The sequence below is a fragment of the Eupeodes corollae genome, chromosome 2 (genome assembly GCF_945859685.1).
Source record: "Eupeodes corollae chromosome 2, idEupCoro1.1, whole genome shotgun sequence".
In the NCBI taxonomy this organism is placed as follows: Eukaryota; Metazoa; Arthropoda; class Insecta; order Diptera; family Syrphidae; genus Eupeodes; species Eupeodes corollae.
The window spans coordinates 67,440,922-67,461,275 of NC_079148.1; the positions used below are offsets into that span (position 1 = coordinate 67,440,922).

The 20,354-nt window shown below is 39.2% G+C and overlaps 1 protein-coding gene across 4 annotated transcripts in view; it reads left to right on the plus strand.

Moving 5' to 3' along the window:
• LOC129947565 (E3 ubiquitin-protein ligase Ubr3) overlaps window positions 1-20,354 on the plus strand; it is a 69,859-nt gene that overhangs the window by 13,894 nt on the left and 35,611 nt on the right. For all 4 annotated transcript variants that reach the window (XM_056058175.1, XM_056058177.1, XM_056058176.1 and 1 more), the window contains 3 exons: window positions 17,507-17,976; window positions 18,057-18,160; window positions 18,250-18,409. In XM_056058175.1, the coding sequence (XP_055914150.1) occupies window positions 17,507-17,976; window positions 18,057-18,160; window positions 18,250-18,409 (734 nt within the window). The remainder of the gene's footprint in view (window positions 1-17,506; window positions 17,977-18,056; window positions 18,161-18,249; window positions 18,410-20,354) is intronic.

Genomic DNA, 20,354 nt, shown 5'->3' on the forward strand with positions numbered 1-20,354 from the left:
TAAGAAGATTGAAATTGAAAATACATGACACATGAGTGTAGTATACGAACAGCTGACTTTTACCCACTTGGGATTAAAACATTGATTATATGTATGATAAAGATTTAAATTCCTAAAGAAACCTTGAAAAGAGAAGTCAAGGTTATTTTTATATACATAGATAGGGGTTAGGTAGAAAAATGTAGTAAATTACATAAGAAAGATGATAATGTTGGATAATAAAACAAAAAGAGAATAATTATTTGAGAATTATTTATGTAGATATGTCAATTCCATTCAAAATGTATAAAGAAATCTTAACGTAAATAATTGTGTTTGTCCACCATAAAAGTTTAAAACCTGAAAATATCGAGAGAACAGTCAACAACAAATTGTCCATAATTTTTCCAGTAACAACTTTAAAATTATTGCTAAGCACTAAATCATTTGGTCTTCAGCAGAGATTCCATAATTTAAGTTTAAATTATGTTTCTAACATGTTTTTCATTTTCGGGAAAATCAAGGGAATGAGTTCAACTAACCAAAAAAAAATTTGTGAAACAAGATCTATGAATGTTTCAAAGCCCAAGACTAAAGAGAACTACGTTCTAGTAAATATTCTCGTGTTGTTTGCCCCAATTTTTATTAAACCTATTAAAAATTTTTACAGGGTTCCCATTTTAGACATTGTATAAAAAATATACGAGTGGAACAAGGCTTTTCATCGTTTAAGAGAAAGTAAAATTATTGCACTTGATATTTTAAAGGCTTTGAATAGAGTTTGACATCAAGCTCTCTTATGAAAAATACGTGCATTTGTTATTGATGAATCCCTTCTTCGTTGGGTTAGAAACTACCTTTCGGAACCGTAGCAGTAAAAATTCCAAATTTTAGCTTGTTAATTTTCTTTATTAAAGAACTTGTAAATAGTGCTTTAAATTTCTGAAACATATATTAATTATACTCAATGAAATTAAAATTGTAATTATAGTTTTGCTACGTTTTATCCCTTGTGCTAAGAACGCAGATTTCAAAAGAAAGACTGGAAGGTTAAGTTTAAATGAGTGAATTAAATTACTTCATTAATAGCGATAGCATTACAAATATATATGTTCTACTCTTTCTTTTTTAAGTACGAATTGAACGTGGGGCATTGCCAGGTGCGGCAACACTCCCCCCTGGTAAGACGGACGTCTCGTTCGGATTACCAATTCCTAGCTGACCCACTTCGAGAACTGCTAACTTGGTGGCCTGGCGCGTGTAGACACCATCTTTTGTCTTAATAACAGCCGACCGTAGTTTGCCATCTAAGCTTGGTAAAGTATTTCTGGGACTATTTTCATCTACAATAATCACTATATCCCCCACTGCCTTTACCCATCGTTTCCAGAAGTGATTTCTGAAGTTTTCACGCGCAATCCAGTTCTTCCTCAAAGCTCCAGCACTGTCATCTATTTCACAGAAGTGTTTAATTCCATTAGAAGAGCCAAGAAGGAAATGATTTGGTGTTAAAGCCTCTTCAGTCTCGGTATCGACTGGGACATAGGTCAAAGGCCAAGAATTGATAATGTGTTCGACTTCGGCCACCATACTTAGGAGTAGCTCATCGCGAGGATGACTCTGGTAGTCAAACAGATAAATAGAACCTCCCAACGTTTCTCCAGACGTCTCCCCACAGCGACAAACATAGGCCCGAAGTAATCGACTCCCACATAAGAAAATGGGTTCGTAAATGTCTTGCAGGAGGTAGGTCGGCCATCAATGGAGGTTCAGGTTTTGCTTTACGAATTTGGCACACCTGACAGGCGAGTTCGACTTTTTTCACCGTGGCTCTAAGTGATGGTATGAAGAATATTTGATGGATTTCGTTGACAACAGTTTCAGAGAATCTATGCTGAAATCTTTTGGGGGAATCCGGTGATTATTAGGCAGGATGATAGGTCTTTTGCAAGCATTGTTGACGTGCTCTGCTGAGTCTATACGACCTTTAATTCTAATTACGTTGTTTGAGTCCATGCATGGGCTGGTCTTATATAAGGGGCTTGATTTTTCCAGCGTTATGTTTTTTGCGTTACCATACTTGTTTTTCTTGAGTACAGATCACTCTTTTGAAAACGATTGGGATTAAAGAGAGATTGGGATTGGGGTTAAAGAGACATCCTCCAATAGTTCCTTGCCCCATCTTGCGAGGTTAATAAAACGAAGCACATATGACATTGATCTCTTAAGTCGCGTCCATTTAAAAAATCTTTCACAGTCAATGATGTGTGATGGATCGGCGAGTTGATTAATAAGTACCCTAACCTCTTCATTTGTGGAAAACTTATAAATTGCTCTTGGCCAATTATCTTCTGGTTAGTATAGGAATAGAGTTCCCTTGTACCAACGACTATCGGACTAAAGATCAAGTTTGGTATGCCATTTTGTGGCCTCATCGGCAACATTTTCACCGGTTGGGATCCATTGCCATTCTTTGGGATTAGGTTCTTCTAGGATCTCACCAACTCTAAAAGCTACAAATTGTTTGAATCGCCTACAATTGTTCTTTATCCAGCGGAGTGCGGTTTTCGAATCTTGTTAGGTTGGGTTAGGTTAACGTTGCTGCGGATTTAGAATCCATACACTTAGGCCAAAAGAAAAGGCTCATTGTGATACCACATGAATCTAGAGAATTACTTCTTACTAGTCAAACTATTTGAGCTTTTTATAAAGCGAAGAAGATATATATCCTTTTTAGCTAGTTCACTGGGATTATCAAAAGAGTAGTATCCCAAATGAAGTTTGCGTCTTAGTGAAAGAGCAGGGCAAGTGCAGAGAAGGTGAAAGATTGTTTCCTCTTCTTATTCGTCCATACAGCTCCTGCAGCAGTCATTTGAGGCTACGCCAAGTCGTATTGAGTGTCTGCATATAAGACAGTGTCCCGTAAGGACACCTATTAGGGAGCTAATATGAAGTCTGCTTTAAAATAACAAGTCTTTAGAGCGCTTTAGGTCCATTGAAGGCCATATGAGTTTTGTAGCTGCGCATGTTGGTAAATAGTGCCACCTAGAGTTTGCTATCGCAAAAGCTGTTTCTTTTAGCAGAAGTTTACATGTAGCTACCGGTATACTTATCTCCTCCCTTTCAGGTGAAATAGGAATGACGGCACTCAACATAGGTGAATGTTAAATTGCTGCGCCATCTAAATAGGAGACGATCGACAATCGAGGGCCGTTTGAGATTTGGTTGAGACACCGTCATTAGATTTAATAGCAGACTGACTGTCAGAGAAGATGCGGATATCAGGAGTTGATATCACGTTTTCTCTTAGCCAGGAGAGAACCTCTTTGATCGCTAAAATTTCCGCTTGGAAGACGCTACAATGATTAGGGAGGTGGAATGAGATGCTTAGATTAAGCTTTTCTGAGTACATCTGTATAAAAATGAATAATCTTGCTATCCAGGAGTTTTTTGTCTTCCCATTCATCTCTGGATGAAATGGATACCTGGAAGTTTGTTCGAAATAGGGGTTTAGGAATAGTGTAGTCTATGTACTTTGGTATAGAACCAAAGAGGTTCAAAATGATGGAGTGCCCCATATTGTTGTTGGTTCCATGATAAGATGAGGCGTCGAGTCTTATCGCTGTACTCGCTGCCACTCGTTTACTGAAGATGTCAAAGGGTGTCAGATGACTGCAACCCCGTACATAAGTATTGGTCGGATGACCGATGTGTAAAGCCAGTAGGTTATGTGAGGTTGAAAACCCCATTTGCTCCTATGGCTTTCTTGCAAAGGAAAAGAGCTGCTGTAGCTTTTTTAACTCTTTCCTGAATATTAGATTTCCAACTTAATTTTTGTCCAATATCAGACCAGGATATTTGGCTTCATTGGTAAAAATGAGTGGTACACCTTTTATTGAAGGAGGTACAATTACTGGGATCTTGTATTTCAAGGACGAGGTCTGTTTTTTTGAGCATTAATACTAAGTCCGCAGTGATCCCAGTATATTAGGATGTTCCCCTGTGACGGCGATAGCAACATCATCGGCATATGCAACCTGTAGCTTTCCCTCTCAAGGGATACTAGTAGTTCGTTAACCACTATGTTCCACAGGAGAGGGGACAGAACACCACCTTGCGAATTGCCTCTACTGACAGACCTTTTTGTGCAAAAATCTCCCACCTTAGACTTGATGATCCTGCTTTTTAGCATTAGATTAATAACTCACAGATTGAGTATTCGACGTTTAAGGTCGTCATAGCAGAAGTGATAGCGGATGTGTCAACGTTGTTGAAAACGCCCTCAATATCCAGTATATTCCTTTTGCTTTGGGAGTATTCGATAGTTCTTACCAGAGTGTGCAAGGCTGTTTCTACCGATTTCCCTTTGCAGTAAGCATTCTGAGACATCGATAGTCTCTTATCAATGCTAATGATATCAATCAATCGTTCCAGAGTTTTGAGAATGAATGATGATAGGCTAATAGGTCTTAGGTCTTTAGGGTTGACATGCGAGCATTTGCCCGCCTTGGGAATGAAAACTACCCTTACATCTCTTCATTGCTGAGGTATATAGACCAGATTTATACAACTTTTGAAGATCATCTCAATGATGGGCAAAGTTATATCAATGGTATATTGTAGCTCAGGTGGTACGATTTGATCTGGACCTGGCGATTTGTAAGGTTTGAAACTATTCAGAGCCCATGTCAATTTTCTTTTGTAACCAGACCTTGAGGAAAAGTTAAGTTATTACCTGACCGAGGACTGTTTGTTGTATTAACGGATTCGGAGCTATCCGGGAAGTGGGTGTCTAGTAGCAGGTTTAGCGTTTCTTCGTAAGAGTTAGTCCATGTACCATCTGAGCTTTTAAGACAACTAGGCATGGTTGGATTTGTCGAGAGAATCTTCCTTATCCTTGATACCTCCGAGGATTCTTCTATGGATTTACATAAGGATCTCCATGAGGATCTTTTGGCTATTCTCAATTCTATAGGAATCCCAATCTTGGGGATGTCTAGTCTTTTTTGCTCGATTGAAAAGCCTTCTACAACCTTTCCTGAGTATTTCTAGTTCAGCAGCTCACCAATATGGTTTCTTCTTTCCCCGCACTGTTGTTAGGGGGCCGGCTGTTTCCATGGCTTTATTGAGGGCTGCTGTAAGTTAATCGACCTTTTGATCGAGTTCAAGAGCGCACAAGGGCGAATCAGAAAGTTCTGGTTTAATCAGATTTTTCATAGTCGCCCTATATTTTGGCCAATCTGTTTTCCTATAATCCCGGAATTGGATCGGTTTCGGGGTCCCTTCAATAAAAGTGAATTGGATGTATCTATGATCGGAGCACGAGTTCTCCTTTGATACTCTCCATTTCAATATTTTATTTGAGAGAACGACATCTTCTCCAGTTTTTGTCAGGCGGAGAAGAAGGGAGGCCGAAGCCGTTTTAGATGTAGTATTTGCAGCATTTTGGCTACAAAATAAGCAGATCAACCTCCACCATTGTTAAATCCAGCTCATCCAGATCAGACGAAGAGGAACCTAATAGTTCATCTAGGTGATAGCAGCACTGGGATCCCCTACGTCTGGCGACACAGCCTTCGAAGGAGGTTGTGGAGGCTCGCATGAAGCGTCTACCACATCTCTTTTATAAACGCGGAGCGTGACTAACTCGAAACCGTATGTTATCACGCCCTTATCTCGCGCCAGAGAAGCCACAGAGTCTTTATTGATTACGATAATCGCACTTCGATAAAGACCCTTTGGCTACTCCAGTTTCGCGACCTTCCAGTCGTGACAAGGGAGCTTCGGGTTGCTGATCCTGATCATTTCACTAATGTCATCTGGACAAGAGGGTTCTTTCGGGATCCATGCGCGAGCTCTCGGCCTGCAAGGAATATCTTCCTTTGCAACGACCTCGAGTTTTGCGCCTGGACAGACTTCTCCCACCATGCCGACAGCTAGCGTATAGAGATCACGCGACCTCTGATCGTTACAAGCGATGAGTTTGATATGACCTTGATGCCAACCCCAATCGCTTGTTACAGGTGGTGGACCCGGATGCTCTCTCATGACTTTGAGAAAACCAGCCGAGAGTCCCAGTTTCACCATCTTCCAACGGTCAGAGGTAATCGTGCCATCAATATTGCTCCTATCAATGACCGCGACTATGCTCTTTTTAAGCTCTTTAAGTACATCACTAAAAGGTTTAGTGAGAGTTACTCTAGCTATGTTGGGAGTGCTGGTGTTCTGCACTTTGGGCTTTTTAGGGACGGGAGTGGACTCCCCCAAAGACCTTTGTCGCTTTGACGTGTAGTCGTAGCGACTAGTTTTATCTAGAATGGTTTTCGCCCACTCCTGCCTCTTGCTAAGGATGGGATAATTTCCATCCTCCGATGTAGAACCAGTGGATTTTAGAATCCTCATCGCATAGCGCCGTTGTTTATAAGAGCTCCGAGGAGCATTCTGGAGAGGTTTACTCTCTTTAGTAGTGGAAAGATCATTGTTCACGAACTTTCCACTACCGACCTGAGAAAGCGTTTTCGTCAGTGATACATCCTGTACCGCACTAGAAGATGGGCTGTGACTTGACAAAAGCCCTTCTCCAGTGTTTGGCACAGGAGTAACGACAGCCGACGCGACGTTGCCGACGAACTGCCGTCCGGTGTAGATACAACCTGTACCGCACACGAAGATTGGCAGTGTCTTGGCGCAATTCCTTCTCCGATGTTTAGCACAGGTGCAACGACAGCCGACGTTGCCGCTGAACTGTCTCCCGGTGTAGCTGGAGTACCGGTACCGGTTTGACGTTTTTGCTTCGGGTTTCGGTTTCGGTTTCGGTTTTGTTTTTGTTTTAATTTATACACTAGATTCCCACTAGTAGGCGAAGTAAAGGGGGAGTCTATCAGTGCAGAGATTCGCCTGGTATCCGGATACTCCGTTACCGACTGAGCTATTTTTAGAAATTGGGCCCTCAGCCTGGCTGATCATCGGCACGGCTCATATAACACCTTAGATCCAACCCAATTGGGAAGTTGAAGGGAGGGATATGTTTTGGAAAAGCAGAGACGAAGAGCAATGAAGCCATAAGCGTTCCAGGAAGGAAATAGGGTATTGACAGACAGTGATGCACTATACATACAGTCAGGGAATAAGGAGCCATCAGCCAGCATAATAGCACAAAGCCGACGTAGAAGGCGGTAAGGAGGCGAGTGATCTTTGGTTTCAGGGCTCTTCTGGAGAAATAATTCCCGAGACTCATTGACTTTACTCAGCTTCTACAACTCGACAAGTTCGACGCTCAGGTAGAAGAACTTAAAACTCTTATAAAAAGGTATCCGAATGACTTATCTATTTGAGATTGAACGCCACCATTTGTGAATTTGGACTTTGAATTTGAATAAAATATTGGTTTTTCGTGGCCAATGAAACACGATGTGTGTTTTTGTTTTTCTTTGCCTCTAGAACTAGCTTAATACACTTGACCTCTAAAGCTTCTTACAAACACAAAAAGTGAGTTTCATGTACCAACAAATTTATTTAAAACTGCAACTATACTTAAGGAAGAATTATTTCTAAAATATATAAAACATTAGTAAAAGTGGTAGATTTTCAATACAAAATTAATACATTTTTTTGTCCAATGGAACGCGTCGTATTGACAGCTTTTAACTAAAAATAGATTTATTAATTTGAAATCATTTAACAAATATCAAATATGTCTTAGGCAAATATTTTCGTGCCAACTCATTAGCAAACTAGAAAAAATGTAATTTTTGATTAATTTGAGTAAAAATAATTTAGGACCAAGAATAACGTAAAGCGTTTCGTATTCGTCGTGAGGTGCGTCTACGATCTTCGCAAATCCAAATAGAAATATGCTTAGCTTATGATGATGATGACAACTGCACGAATAATACTAGGCTCTCAGCTGTGCTGATGATGATTCGTTTTTGCAGCCGATAGATGTGATGTGACTTGACTGCGATTGGCATAAATCTTTACCGAGAGAATTAACATGTTTATGTTTTTTTCATTGCCAAGACTCGAGTTACCCCTACATTTGTTTTTGTTGTTGTTTTATTGTATCTTTTGTAGAAACTAAATAAATGAAATATGCGCGAGGCCATGAGTGTTTTAACGAGTGAAACTTGTGTGTCTGATTTTTCTTATTTAAGTTGATTGACCGCAGAAGCATTTCTTTTTTCATGTTCCAGAATTTCGCAGCCAATTTTGATTTTAACATATGTTTATAGTCTGGTTATGTACAGTTACATTTTAAAATTGAAATTTATAAAGTTCAATTTTTTGACATTTAACAATAAATGAAAAGAAGGAGATAAAGGCTGGGTTTAATCTCGTGTTGGATAGGGTATCTTCGATAGGTGAATTTTTAGATACTTTTTTCGAACGAGTCGGATAGCTGTATTGAGAAAGCTGTCAAATAATAAAGACACATTTAAGCTTCGAAGTCAAAATTGTTGTAAAAAACTAGAACAAAATATGTCAATTTTGAAGTTTAAAAAAATAGATCATAATTATCTTCTAAAATTCGGAGGCAAATAGGTTCTTTGTATGTACATGTACATGTACAATGTACAGAATATCCTCAAATACAACACCATTTAACATTTTGTATCTTTTTTTACCAACATAATAGAAAAGGCTGAAATCAACTTTCAAGTTTCTTGAAATTCAACCGTGTGTTGAACCAGCTGTTCTGTCAGATACCTACATACCCCAGAAATTCTTGGATACCTTTGGATTCCTTTTTTGACATCTACATATCTGTCTGAGATTGAAAGCAGCCAAAGGCTCTTTCAATGGGGGCTTGGGAACTTTCACGGTTGATAACGGTCATTACGTTCGAGGTGCATCTGTCAAATTGGTTGTCATTGGGAAAATTTAGACGACATAAGTGTCTTCCAATCTAAACAGCTGGAAAGTATATCAAAATCTTTCTTACTATGAAGTCAAGTTTGCTTATGTCAAAATGTTAGCTGATCATTTTTCATTCAATTGAAAGCTGAACTTTATTACTCTGTGATTTATTTATTTAGTATACAATTTTATTTAAGGTTTTGCGTAAATGGGTTCCTTTTCATATTGGTTAAGGAGCAACGACATCGAACCTGTACAAAGGCCATATTTTTTGATAATAATTAGTAGATAATAAATTTGTTGGTATTTTCTGCCAGTAATAGTTTGTCAAGTAAAGTTACAAGTTTGAAATTAATGACATCTGAAAATTAAAAAGCTTTGAAGGTCCTGTGAATTAAACAAGACTAAACTACATGTCACACAACTCATGTTACAATTGATTTATTGTACAAAACGTTTGGCTACCGCATAGTTTCACGTTACGTGCCATTTAATGCCGCTAGCCTACACCGATAAGCCTTACAACGTTAACACCTAGCTATAAGCCTTCATTTGACGGAAAGTTCAAGTTCATACCACATCATCAGTGGTATGATAATTTAGTCTTTGATGAAGTGACATCTAGGGAAGATAACCCTAAAAGTGGTCGCCCGACACCTTGTGGGGTGCAATCAGTCGAGCTTTATCTACAATTTACCTACAGCATTCCTAAAAATGATTTTTAATTCCACTTCGGACTTCTTTAAACTTATATTAAATATCGATGACACTTAGTCATTCGATTTGAATATTTACTGATATTGGGTTTGTATAGTTTATATCAGTAAGTCAACCCCTGGCCCCAGAGGAAGGACAACCGTCCTGTGGTTACCATCAATCGTAAAATTTAGTTTTAGAAAGGAAGTAAACAGTAACTTGTTGCGTTCGCTCACAAGTTAATAATTTTTTTAGTGAAGTTCTAAGCTGTGCCTTTTTCAATAAATATGAATGAAGTATCATTCATCATCAAGCTGCACTGATTTCTCCAACTTGCTCCCCAGGAGCCGCCACGTGGAGGTGCAAGTAAACACCTCTTCCTTCCAGAATCAGTTTGACTCCCCCATTTCGAGGATAACAATAATCGCGTTATTATCGATATACGGACACAAACGTTGGAAAAGTTATCAAAAACTTGACCTCCACATTAGACTACGTCCGAGCCAACAGTGGATCAGTCATATTCCAAAAATCATGTTTATAATTAATGCCAGAAGATTATCTTCGAAATATCGGAGACATAAAGGACTTCGCAAAGCTCAGCAAAGTTTTATCGAAGGAACATTGTAATCCTTCATTTCTAAAAAAGCCTGATGGAACCTGGACAGCCTCTCCAGCCGAATCTCTTGAGCTACTGCTTAGAGCATCATGGATGTACGAACTTTCCGAGGAGCTAACATCGACTCGGACCACTCCTTCGTTGTAGCCAAGGTAGCACTTCGGATTTCCAGACCCAAGGCAAAACAGGGAGGAACTGGGAGAAGGTACAACGTCGAACGGCTACAATCGCCAGAGATCGCCAAATCCTTTTCCGACCGGATACAAGTAACCTCTCTCGAAGTTCTCTGCCGCCAACACAATGTATTGAAAACCAGTGGCAATCAGAGAACCGCCTCTGATGTGCCACCAACAAGGAACCCCTGGTTTGATGAGGAATGTCGCCGGCGAGGACGAGAGCTGCTCAAGAGCTCTATGAGGAGAAGAGGCGAGAGGAACACCGACTTCTCAGAAATAGGGTGCATGAGAAGCGTGCGGTCGAAGATGTCGATAGGTTCAAAAGCTGGAATGAAGCTCGAAAGTTTTATGAACAGGTGAAACGAAATTCACAGGTACATAAACCTTGAACCGAAGGCTGCAAAGACGAAAGTGGAAACATCATAGTGGAACCGCAGTCAATGCTGAGGATATGGAAGGACCACTTCTGCAGACTGTATAACGGCGACAACGAACTGAATTCCGCTGTCAGGCAGGATGATCCATTCAACAAAGACGACGGAAGCCAACAATCCCGTCCCCCCCCCCCCGACTTAGACGAAGTAAAGATTGCCATATCTAAGCTGAAGTTTAATAAAGCAGCTCTAGCGGATGGCTTGAATGCCGAGCTCTTTAAAGCAGCTGGGCACAAGTTGGTAAAGGTCATGCCCGATGAATGGAACCTCAGTATTGTTTGCCCGATTCTGAAAAAAGGAGACCCTCTAAACTAAACCAACTATAAAGGAATCAGTCTACTTAACATCTCCTATATGTGAACGTCTAAAGCCCATCGTCAACAACCTGATAGGTCCTTATCAGTGTGGTTTTAGACCAGGAAAGTCCACAGTTGATCAAATATTCACATTACGGCAGATCCTGGAAAAAATCCAAGAACACCAAATCGACACCCACCATCCTTTCATCGATTTCAAGGCCGCATATGACAGCATCTACAGGGACGAGCTGTATAGAGCCATGTCTAGTTTTGGCATCCCTGCCAAACTCGTTTGTGCAGGAAAACCATGGATGATTCACGCTGCTCCATAAAGGTTGGAAACAACTTAACAGAACCTTTCGATGTCAAAAAAGGTTTTAGACAAGATAATGCGCTGTCATGTGATTTAACATCGTGCTTGAAAGAATAGTGCAGAGCTCACACGTCAACACTAGAGGCACTATCTTTCAAAAGTCTGTCCAGTTACTAGCATATGCTGATGACATTGACATAATCTGAAGAACTCAGCGTGATGTCAATGGGGCTTTTGTGAGTATTGCGTCAGAGGCGGCAAATGGGTTTAACGTTAAATGAGGGCAAAACAAAGTACATGCTGTAGTCAAGAAAGGACATACAACACCGAAGTCTTGGTCAAAACGTCACCATCGACAGACGTAACTTTGAGGTAGTCAAGGACTTCGTCTACCTAGGCTCCGCTGTAAACGCAGAAAACAACACCAGCGCTGAGATAAAACGGTGTTTCTTTGGACTAAGAAAGCAATTGAATGGTAAAGTCCTCTCTCGAGGGACCAAAGTGTTGCTATATAAGACCCTTATCATCCCCGTCCTGCTGTACGGTGCAGAAGCATGGGCTATGACAAAATCGGATGAAAGCACCTTGGGTCGCTTCGAGAGAAAAGTTCTTCGTGTGATCTACGGTCCGGTATGCATCGAAGGGGAGTGGATGAGAAGATGGAACGGCGAGCTGTACGGACTGTACAGCGACGTAGACTTAGCCAGAAGGGTAAAAGGGTAAAAGTCCAACGACTAAGATGGCTCGGTCACGTAGAGCACATGGAAACCAATGCTCCGGCCCGGAAATTCTTCGAATCCACACCCACAGGACAGCGCAGTAGAGTAAGACCGCGGATCAGGTGGCGCGCACATGTGGAAGGTGACCTCACTTGAAGCACGAAACTGGAGACATCTAACTAGGAACCGAGCTAGATGGAGAAGTTTGTTGGGTGAGGCCCTAGTTCACACAGGACTGTAGCTCCACCTTAAGTAAGTGTATGTTGACGTAGATTATTTGGTGAAGGCAATTCTTGTGTGGTAAAGTCTTTGTACCTACATATATATCATAAACACTTTGGCAAAATGAGTAAGCTTGAGTGATCTAGTCTTGAATTTTGTATTGCCTTAAATTAATTTAAAAAAATCATAATGTGACTCAATCATTAATACGCCAGTAACAATGGAAATTCCCGAAATCACGTGAACAAGTTTGCATACAAAAACTTCCCACACCACAAATACAATGAGTCTTAAACTTATATAAGGTTGATCACAAATAATTCATCTATCTACAAATAATTCTAAACAAGTATAAAATTTCATCCCAATCGTTGGAGCTTTTCCATGAATCTATGATAATTTACATACATTCTCACCAAGAGTTCTTTTTTCGAAGAAACAAATTATTTCCTGTAATCATAGGACATAAGTCCTCCTTCGTTAAAGTTGCAACAGGTCAAATCGAAGTAAAGGAAAACTTGTATCGAACTAAAGTTCATTAGTCTCTTCGTCCATATTATCATTTTAACATTTTTTCCTCCATAGGCCTTGAAGTTGATGTTGGGTGTAAGTTTATTTGTTGTCTTTTTTTCCTTGAGAAATGTATGTTTTTCTTGAAAACTGATAATTACTACTATGAGAGCACGCTTTGTGTACACGTATTGTTACGTACCAAAAGTGAACGAAAAAAAGAACACATTTCAAAATAGAGCCCATGATAATAGGGAATTGTATGTGGTATACGCTTTGGCTTGCAGTAAAAATCGCGTGACGCTTTCTATAATACTGAAAACTGCACTGCACCTAAACCTAACCAAAGTAACCACTGTATGGTGCGAGAGCAAAAGATAAATAAATAATAGTTTACAACAATTAAGTGAATGTTTATGGTCTATATGGTTGATAGAGACTTAGCACGTTGGGTTTTTTTTTTAAGTCAGCTCATAGTTCAGACGACTGTATAGAACATAATATAAGTACTGCACACAGTGTGTAATCTTGCATTTTGTTTTACGGAATATTTTTATGGTCTACTGTCATCTAGCAATAATTTGCAGACACATTATATTTAGAAGGTAAGTGCCCTTGTGAAAGCTTTTTTTATTTTTTGTTTTTTTAATATACCAGAGTAGGTATATTATGTTTGCCCATGAGTCTTTTTTTTAACAGAAGAACTTATGTGTTCGGTTGCTAAGTGCAAAATTGTTAGATAACTATAGGTATGGCTTAAAAAAGATGTAAAACAGAAACTAACAAAATATCATTTTAGGGTGGTGTTACATATTTCTGCTACCTACCTTGTTTGGACACAAATCCCAATTCGCCAATTGGTTGACGTATTAATTATGTTGACTATTCGAATACAAATTTCCTAGGATTTTACCCGTCTGCGAAAATTATGTATTCATATTAAAATACGGAATTTTCAATTCTTCTTAGCTTCGCCATTTGGGCCAGACAACACCCGAAGCTTTGTGTACTGAGATTTTTAAGTTTAACCACCTTATTCAGTTGCTTAACGAGTCCACAAGTCCAGAAAACACTCTTGACTTGTTGATTACAAGTGACGTAAACTTCAGTGCTGATATGACCATGTGTCAAATTCTTTTGGAAATCAAAATGTGTTAAAACCATCGAAAAGGTTAGTTTGATTTAACCTGTAAAGATGTTTTTTCCCCTTGTTGTAAAGCCAAGCCAATCAATGATAACTGTAACAAGTTCAAACAATTAAGAAAGGCCTGCAACACATTACTCGATCGAAAATGTTTGCATGACCAAAAATTAAGTCAAATAATACTGTACCCGTGGCGTGACGGTGCGTAGAATTGTCATGCTAGAGGTCTTAAATTCAATACCTGCCCGTGTCACCAAAAGTTTTTTTTTGCACGGGAACTGCCAATTGCAAGGTATTGACAAATCCTCCAAGAGTAATTCTTGTCATGAAAGGTGTTTTCTCAAATTAGCCGTTCGGATTCGGCATAAAAAATATAGGTCTTTCCATCCCTGAAATGGCTCGCACACATGAAGGATTGGGAGTTGTGCGTCACTAAGCCCTAATTTATTTATTTAAAACTGCAATGTCGAAGTACGAAGAATTTTTCTTCTTTCAGGTTTTCAACGCTCATCTTCAATGACAGTCAATTTGTAAATTTTCTAAACAAGGCTTGCTAGTTAGTTCGCCACCAATTCAAGGACTCTAATTGACTTTCGAACTCGTTCGTAGCTAAAGTTCTAAAAGATCTTGACCCACACAAATTAGTTGATATAAAATCCACACAATTTTTCTGAAAAGGAGTTCTTAAATGTTTCAAAACCACTGCGTAAGCTTTGTCATCTATCCTACCCTTCAGTTCCCGTTCGAGTAGTTTAAAATCCCCATTTTTGAAGCTTATATCCGAAAAATGGTGAATTCTACTCTCCCTTTAATTATCTACCGATCAACATCTCTTCTTGAAAGGTCATGGAATCGCTTATCAACTATGAGCAATACACTTTTCACAGCAATAGTTCTATTGGTGATCTCATGAATGATGGGAAAAATCTTTACATTGTTTTGGGAAAAGTAGGATTATTGCACTTGATATTTCAAAAATATTTGTAAAGTTTGACATCATGCTCTTTTCTTTTTTGACTTACAGCCCTCATATGTGTGTTCAACTACATAACTTACGTGATATTCCGCCTTTAAAACAATTCATATATGCCAAGCCAGCCAACTCACTACAGCCTTCATTTTTATCACAATACTTACTTACTTACTTAAGGTGGCGGGGCGGACCTGGGCCTCAACCAATATGCGTCTGCAGCCAGCTCGGTCCCTAGCTATCTGTCTCCAGTTTCGCATGCCAAGTTGGTTGAGGTCCTCTCCCACCTGGGTGTACCACCTGAGTCGCGGTCTTTCTCTACTGCGCCGTCCTTTTCGAATTTTGGGATTGGAATCGAAGACCTTCCGGGCTGGAGCGTTGATGTCCATTCGCTCTACTTGACCTAGCCATCTAAGCCGTTGGACTTTAATTCTGCTAACTAGGTCAGTGTCGCTGTACAGCCCGTACAGTTCGTCGTTATATCTTCTCCTCCATTCTCCATCTATGAATTTTTCTCTCGAAATTCGTTGTCGTTGTTCAGTATCCTTTTTTGATGACAGCATATACTTGGTCTTGCCCTCATTGACCACTAAACCCATCTTCTTCGCTTCCGTCGCACGCTCCACTGACATTACGCTTTAATCTTCCAATTATGTCAATATCATCTGCGTATCGGAGTAATTGGATGAACCTTTTGAAGATTGTGCACCTAGTGTTGATGGTTGAGTTTTGCACAATTCTTTCCAGAACGATGTTGAAGAATGACAGTGCATCGCCTTGTCTAAAACCTTTTTTGAAATCAAATGCATCGGTGAGATCTTTTCCGACCTTGATAGAGCAGCGTGCATTCTCCATCGTCATTCTACACAAACGGATAAGTTTGACAGGGATGCCAAAACTAGACATTGCTCTGTAGAGCTCTTCCCAATAGATGCTGTCATACGCGGCTTTAAAATCGATAAAGAGATGTTGGGTATCGATTTGAAGCTCCTGGGTTTTTTCCAAGATCTGCCGTAGTGTAAATATTTGGTCGATAGTGGACTTTCCTGGTCTAAAGCCACACTGATAAGGACCAATCAGGTTGTTGACGAACAGCTTCAGACGTTCACACAATACGGCAAAGAGGATCTTATACGCAGTTTAAAGGATCTCCTTTCTTATGTATCGGGCACACTATGCTGAGATTCCACTCATCGGGCATGCTTTCTTCCGACCATATTTTGCAGATGAGTTGGTGCATGCTCCCTACCAAGTGATCGCCTACTGTTTTGAATAGTTCGGCAGCGATGCTGTTAGCCCTAGCAGTTTTGTTTGACTTCAGTTTAGATATAGCTATCTTCACTTCGTCAAGATCGGGTAGGCGGAATTGTTGATCTGCGTCGCCTAGGTTGAGTGGTTCTATCTCCCTTACAGCGGAATTCGGTTCGTCATCGCCGTTTTATAATTTGGAAAAGTGGTCTTTCCATATTCTCAGCATCGACTGCGGTTCTACTACGATGTTCCCCTGATCGTCTTTACAGGCTTCGGCTCGTGGCTGGTACCCTTTTGGTAAAATTTACGAACCTCATTCCTGTTGTGACATCCCTCTATCTCCTCGATCGCGCGCTTCTCATGCTCTCTTTTTTTCCATCTAAGAAGGTGGTGTTCCCCTCTCCTCTTCTGCTCGTAGAGCTCGCCATAGGTAAATTCAGATTAATGTAAAAATCGATTTTTTTGTGTCCCATGAAACATGATTGGAATTATTTTTGTTGTCATTGTTTCAGTGTAACTTAACCCTTGAATTCTTTAAGTAAATATTTTGTTTACGGATACCTTATATATATAACATATTAATTTAAAATCAGAATTACCAAATGAAAACCTCTTTAAAGATAATTATTATTATTTAAAAACTCTATGAAATCATAAAAACAAATATATACTTTTTTGCAATTTGTATGTACATACGTACGTTTGCTTATCGTTCTTTTTTGATTGGACTTATTGAAGTATTAAATGTGATTGCAATTTATATCTTTGCCTGATAAACCACACTTACTTATTGGTGTGGTCATTGAACTAACTTTCATTCTGAATATGAATAATATGTACATCAAAATACTTCAAACAGACTCTTTAACATTGAACGTAAATATTTACATTTCTCTCTTCTTTTTTTACAATTCTGAAGGAACTCTTTTTCAATTATCTGTTTTCAAAATGCGTTTTTGAAACGTCGATGTTCCCCCGTCGAGTATAATGTTCGAGCTCTGGTAACCACGCGTATACCTTTTTTCAAATAAGCTCCCTTCCTTTTTGCCATCAAAGCTTAAAGCGTAAAGTTTTATTCTTGAATTGTGGCAGACTTTTGACAATTGTCAACACACATGAAAATGTTGTAAATGTCTTGCATTCCCATCGTCACAATTTAGCTTCGATTGGTACAACCTGATGATGTAGTTTAAGCTCCTAATCTTAAAAAATATCTCAACTACTTTTTGCTTACGATTTCCTCTACATAAACTAAGTTTTCTTTCTTCTACAAAATATATTTAATCTAATATCACTGTTTTCTTTTTTATAATTTCAGTCCGAAGCTATGATAACCATGCTAAATGCGGCTTGGTTTGGGTGCCACACGTGGTTGCCTATCGATGTCGTACGTGTGGCATATCACCCTGTATGTCAATATGTCGTGATTGTTTCAAAAAAGGAGATCACACCAATCATGACTTTAATATGTTTCTCTCTCAAGCTGGTGGTGCCTGTGATTGTGGTGATACATCGGTAATGAAAGCTGAAGGTTTTTGCACCGATCATGGCATCAATAAGGGTGCCAACAAAGATCCAGTTCCTAACAACCTTTTGGCAGTGGCCGAAGCCATAATGCCAAAATTACTGTTTCGATTATTACAACATTTCCGTCAATATAGTGATAATGTTGGTACATATAATATGGCTGCACACGCATGCGAAGAATTTACCAACATGCTCATTGAACTGAATAATATGGGCGAAATAATGCGTAAGGTTATGACGAGAGCTCTTATCAATCCCGAGGTAAGAATAGAATGATTATAATTTTCATAATTTATCTACATACATACCACCTACCACATTAACAATCTCCTCCTTCATAGGTATATAAATTCTACAACGAACAACCCTGTCCAGATACAGAACATGGAAATTTCCTTAAAGCCAATAAAAAGAAGTACGAGGATGCGGTTAATCGATTTCCAAGGTGAGTGCCTTATCAAAGAGAATACATTTATTTTCTATTTGATATTAATTTCTCTTCTTTTTTTTTTTAATTCTTTGCTAATTTTATAGACCGGAACCTCCTGATGATTATAAACATTTACCAGCATTAGGAGAGAAACTCAACCACACTACATTGCTGGAAGAGTTTATATTCTGGACGTTTAAATTAGAGTTCCCACAAAATTTAGTGTGCTTCCTGCTAAATATGCTGCCAGACCAAGACTATAAGGTAGGTTCTTGGTTAGGTAATTTGAGAATGTAATTTAAGGTGCTTATGGTTTTATTACTCCCATGTGAGCAATGATTTATACCTCTGAACCGAATCTACAAATTTATTTCAGAGAAAAAGTAAATCTTTTATCGTTAGGGAAAAATGAAAGTAAACTAAATGCATCTACCAAGTTATTCATGCCAGGGCTAAGGATTTTAAGAAAATTTAAAAAAAAATCCTTGAAGATTTAAAGAAAGTTTTCCAAATGCATTAAGGGTGTTTAAATACAATTATGATTAAACTGCATATGCTTTAGTCGTGCTTTTTTGAAAAATTGAATTAAAGTTTAAACTTTCTCTTAAATCTTTCCGCAAAGTAATTTTGTATATTTTCACTTTTCTGCTAAAAATGTCTGTATTAATTTAAAGATATGCACCTTTTTAAAGTCTACTCTAATCAATTTATAAACAAAAGCCTACTTCATGGCGGTACGCGACGTGTTGAGTATTGGCTAAACTTTGAATAAAATAAGCTCAATGAGTTAAGCTGCAAATAAAATTTCAATGCCTAATCGCGAAACAGAATTTGTAAATAATCAGGCACTTAGTAAGACATATAGCAAAAATCTCTTTACGAAACAAAGTTCTCAAACTCCGCCGCTCCGCCCCCGTGCGGCAATTTGTTAATCTTCGTATACGGTTATGCCATTATATTATCGTCTGCCAAAGCTCTTATAAAAAACCCTACTATAACTTTTAAACTGCTGCGATGCAGGATCATAACGCACAAGGATTAGTGATCTGGATGTTTAGTAAATGGCACTACGACCTATTAGCCGCGAGTGAAAAGTCCTGCGGAAAATGTTTGGCAATGTATTTGAGGAAGGCTATTCCGGTGACGCTACAATTACGCTAAAAGAGCACGTTGTCAAGCTTGCATTAGTGAAGAGCGATTGGTTGAGAAAGAAATTATATGGTAGAGGAAAGCTTCATCTCTTCGGCGTAAATATAGTGTGATGCTTGTGAGATGAAGTAGATGATGTCGGTTAGGTGAAGAGAATTGTCGATAAAGTCAAGGCCCTGGTTGTAGGTAGGTAGAAATGGCGATCTCAAGGCAACGTAGCCTGAGATCCAATTAGCGCTTTAGTGCGCCGTTTTGATACCAAAAACTCGTTTGACCTTTGATTGAAAGGGAAAGATTGATAGAGAAGCTTCATAGCATTAAGAAAAAAGATTAGGTCTCTAATCTTTGTCTCAGATAGCTCATCAAGTTCTTGAAAGAATGCTTTTCCAAAGCATTTCATTCTGGTGTTTGCCAAAGTAGGACATTTGCAGAGGAAATGGATTATGGTTTCACTTTCTCTTTGGTCACTACAGCTACGGCAAAATGTGTTGTAAGAGTTACCCTGCATGAATTTCTAAAGGCCAATGTCCGGTACAAACCGCAACAATCCTGGCTATGTCTTGCCTTGGCCTGCATAGAAGATCGTTTGTACGGGTTTTATTATAGGTGGGCCATATCTTTCTAGATATAATGCAGTTGGGTAAATTGCTAGACCTTCGGTTTGATTCAGTTTGGTAGATAGAAAAGATTTTACCCTTCATAGCATCAAGAGGAATGTTAACCATTTCCGCAATTGAGCTATGAAGGGCCGATCCTTGCCTGGCTAGCTCGTCAGCCCATTCATTTCCCACGATACCACTATAGCCCGGAACCCAGATCAGGCTGACACCGAGTTAATATTCAGGTTCGCAAGCTCATCGCGACATTGTTGGATCAATTTAAATGAGGATATGGCCGAGTTAATGGCTTTGACAGCTGCCTGACTGTCTGTAAAGATAGCCACATTTCGGATTTGGTTTGGGTTTTGTTTAAGTATCTTAAATGACTCCCTTATTGCCAGCAGTTCAGCCTGAAAAACGCTAGCAAAGTCAGGAAGCCTAAAGGATTTGGCTACATTTAG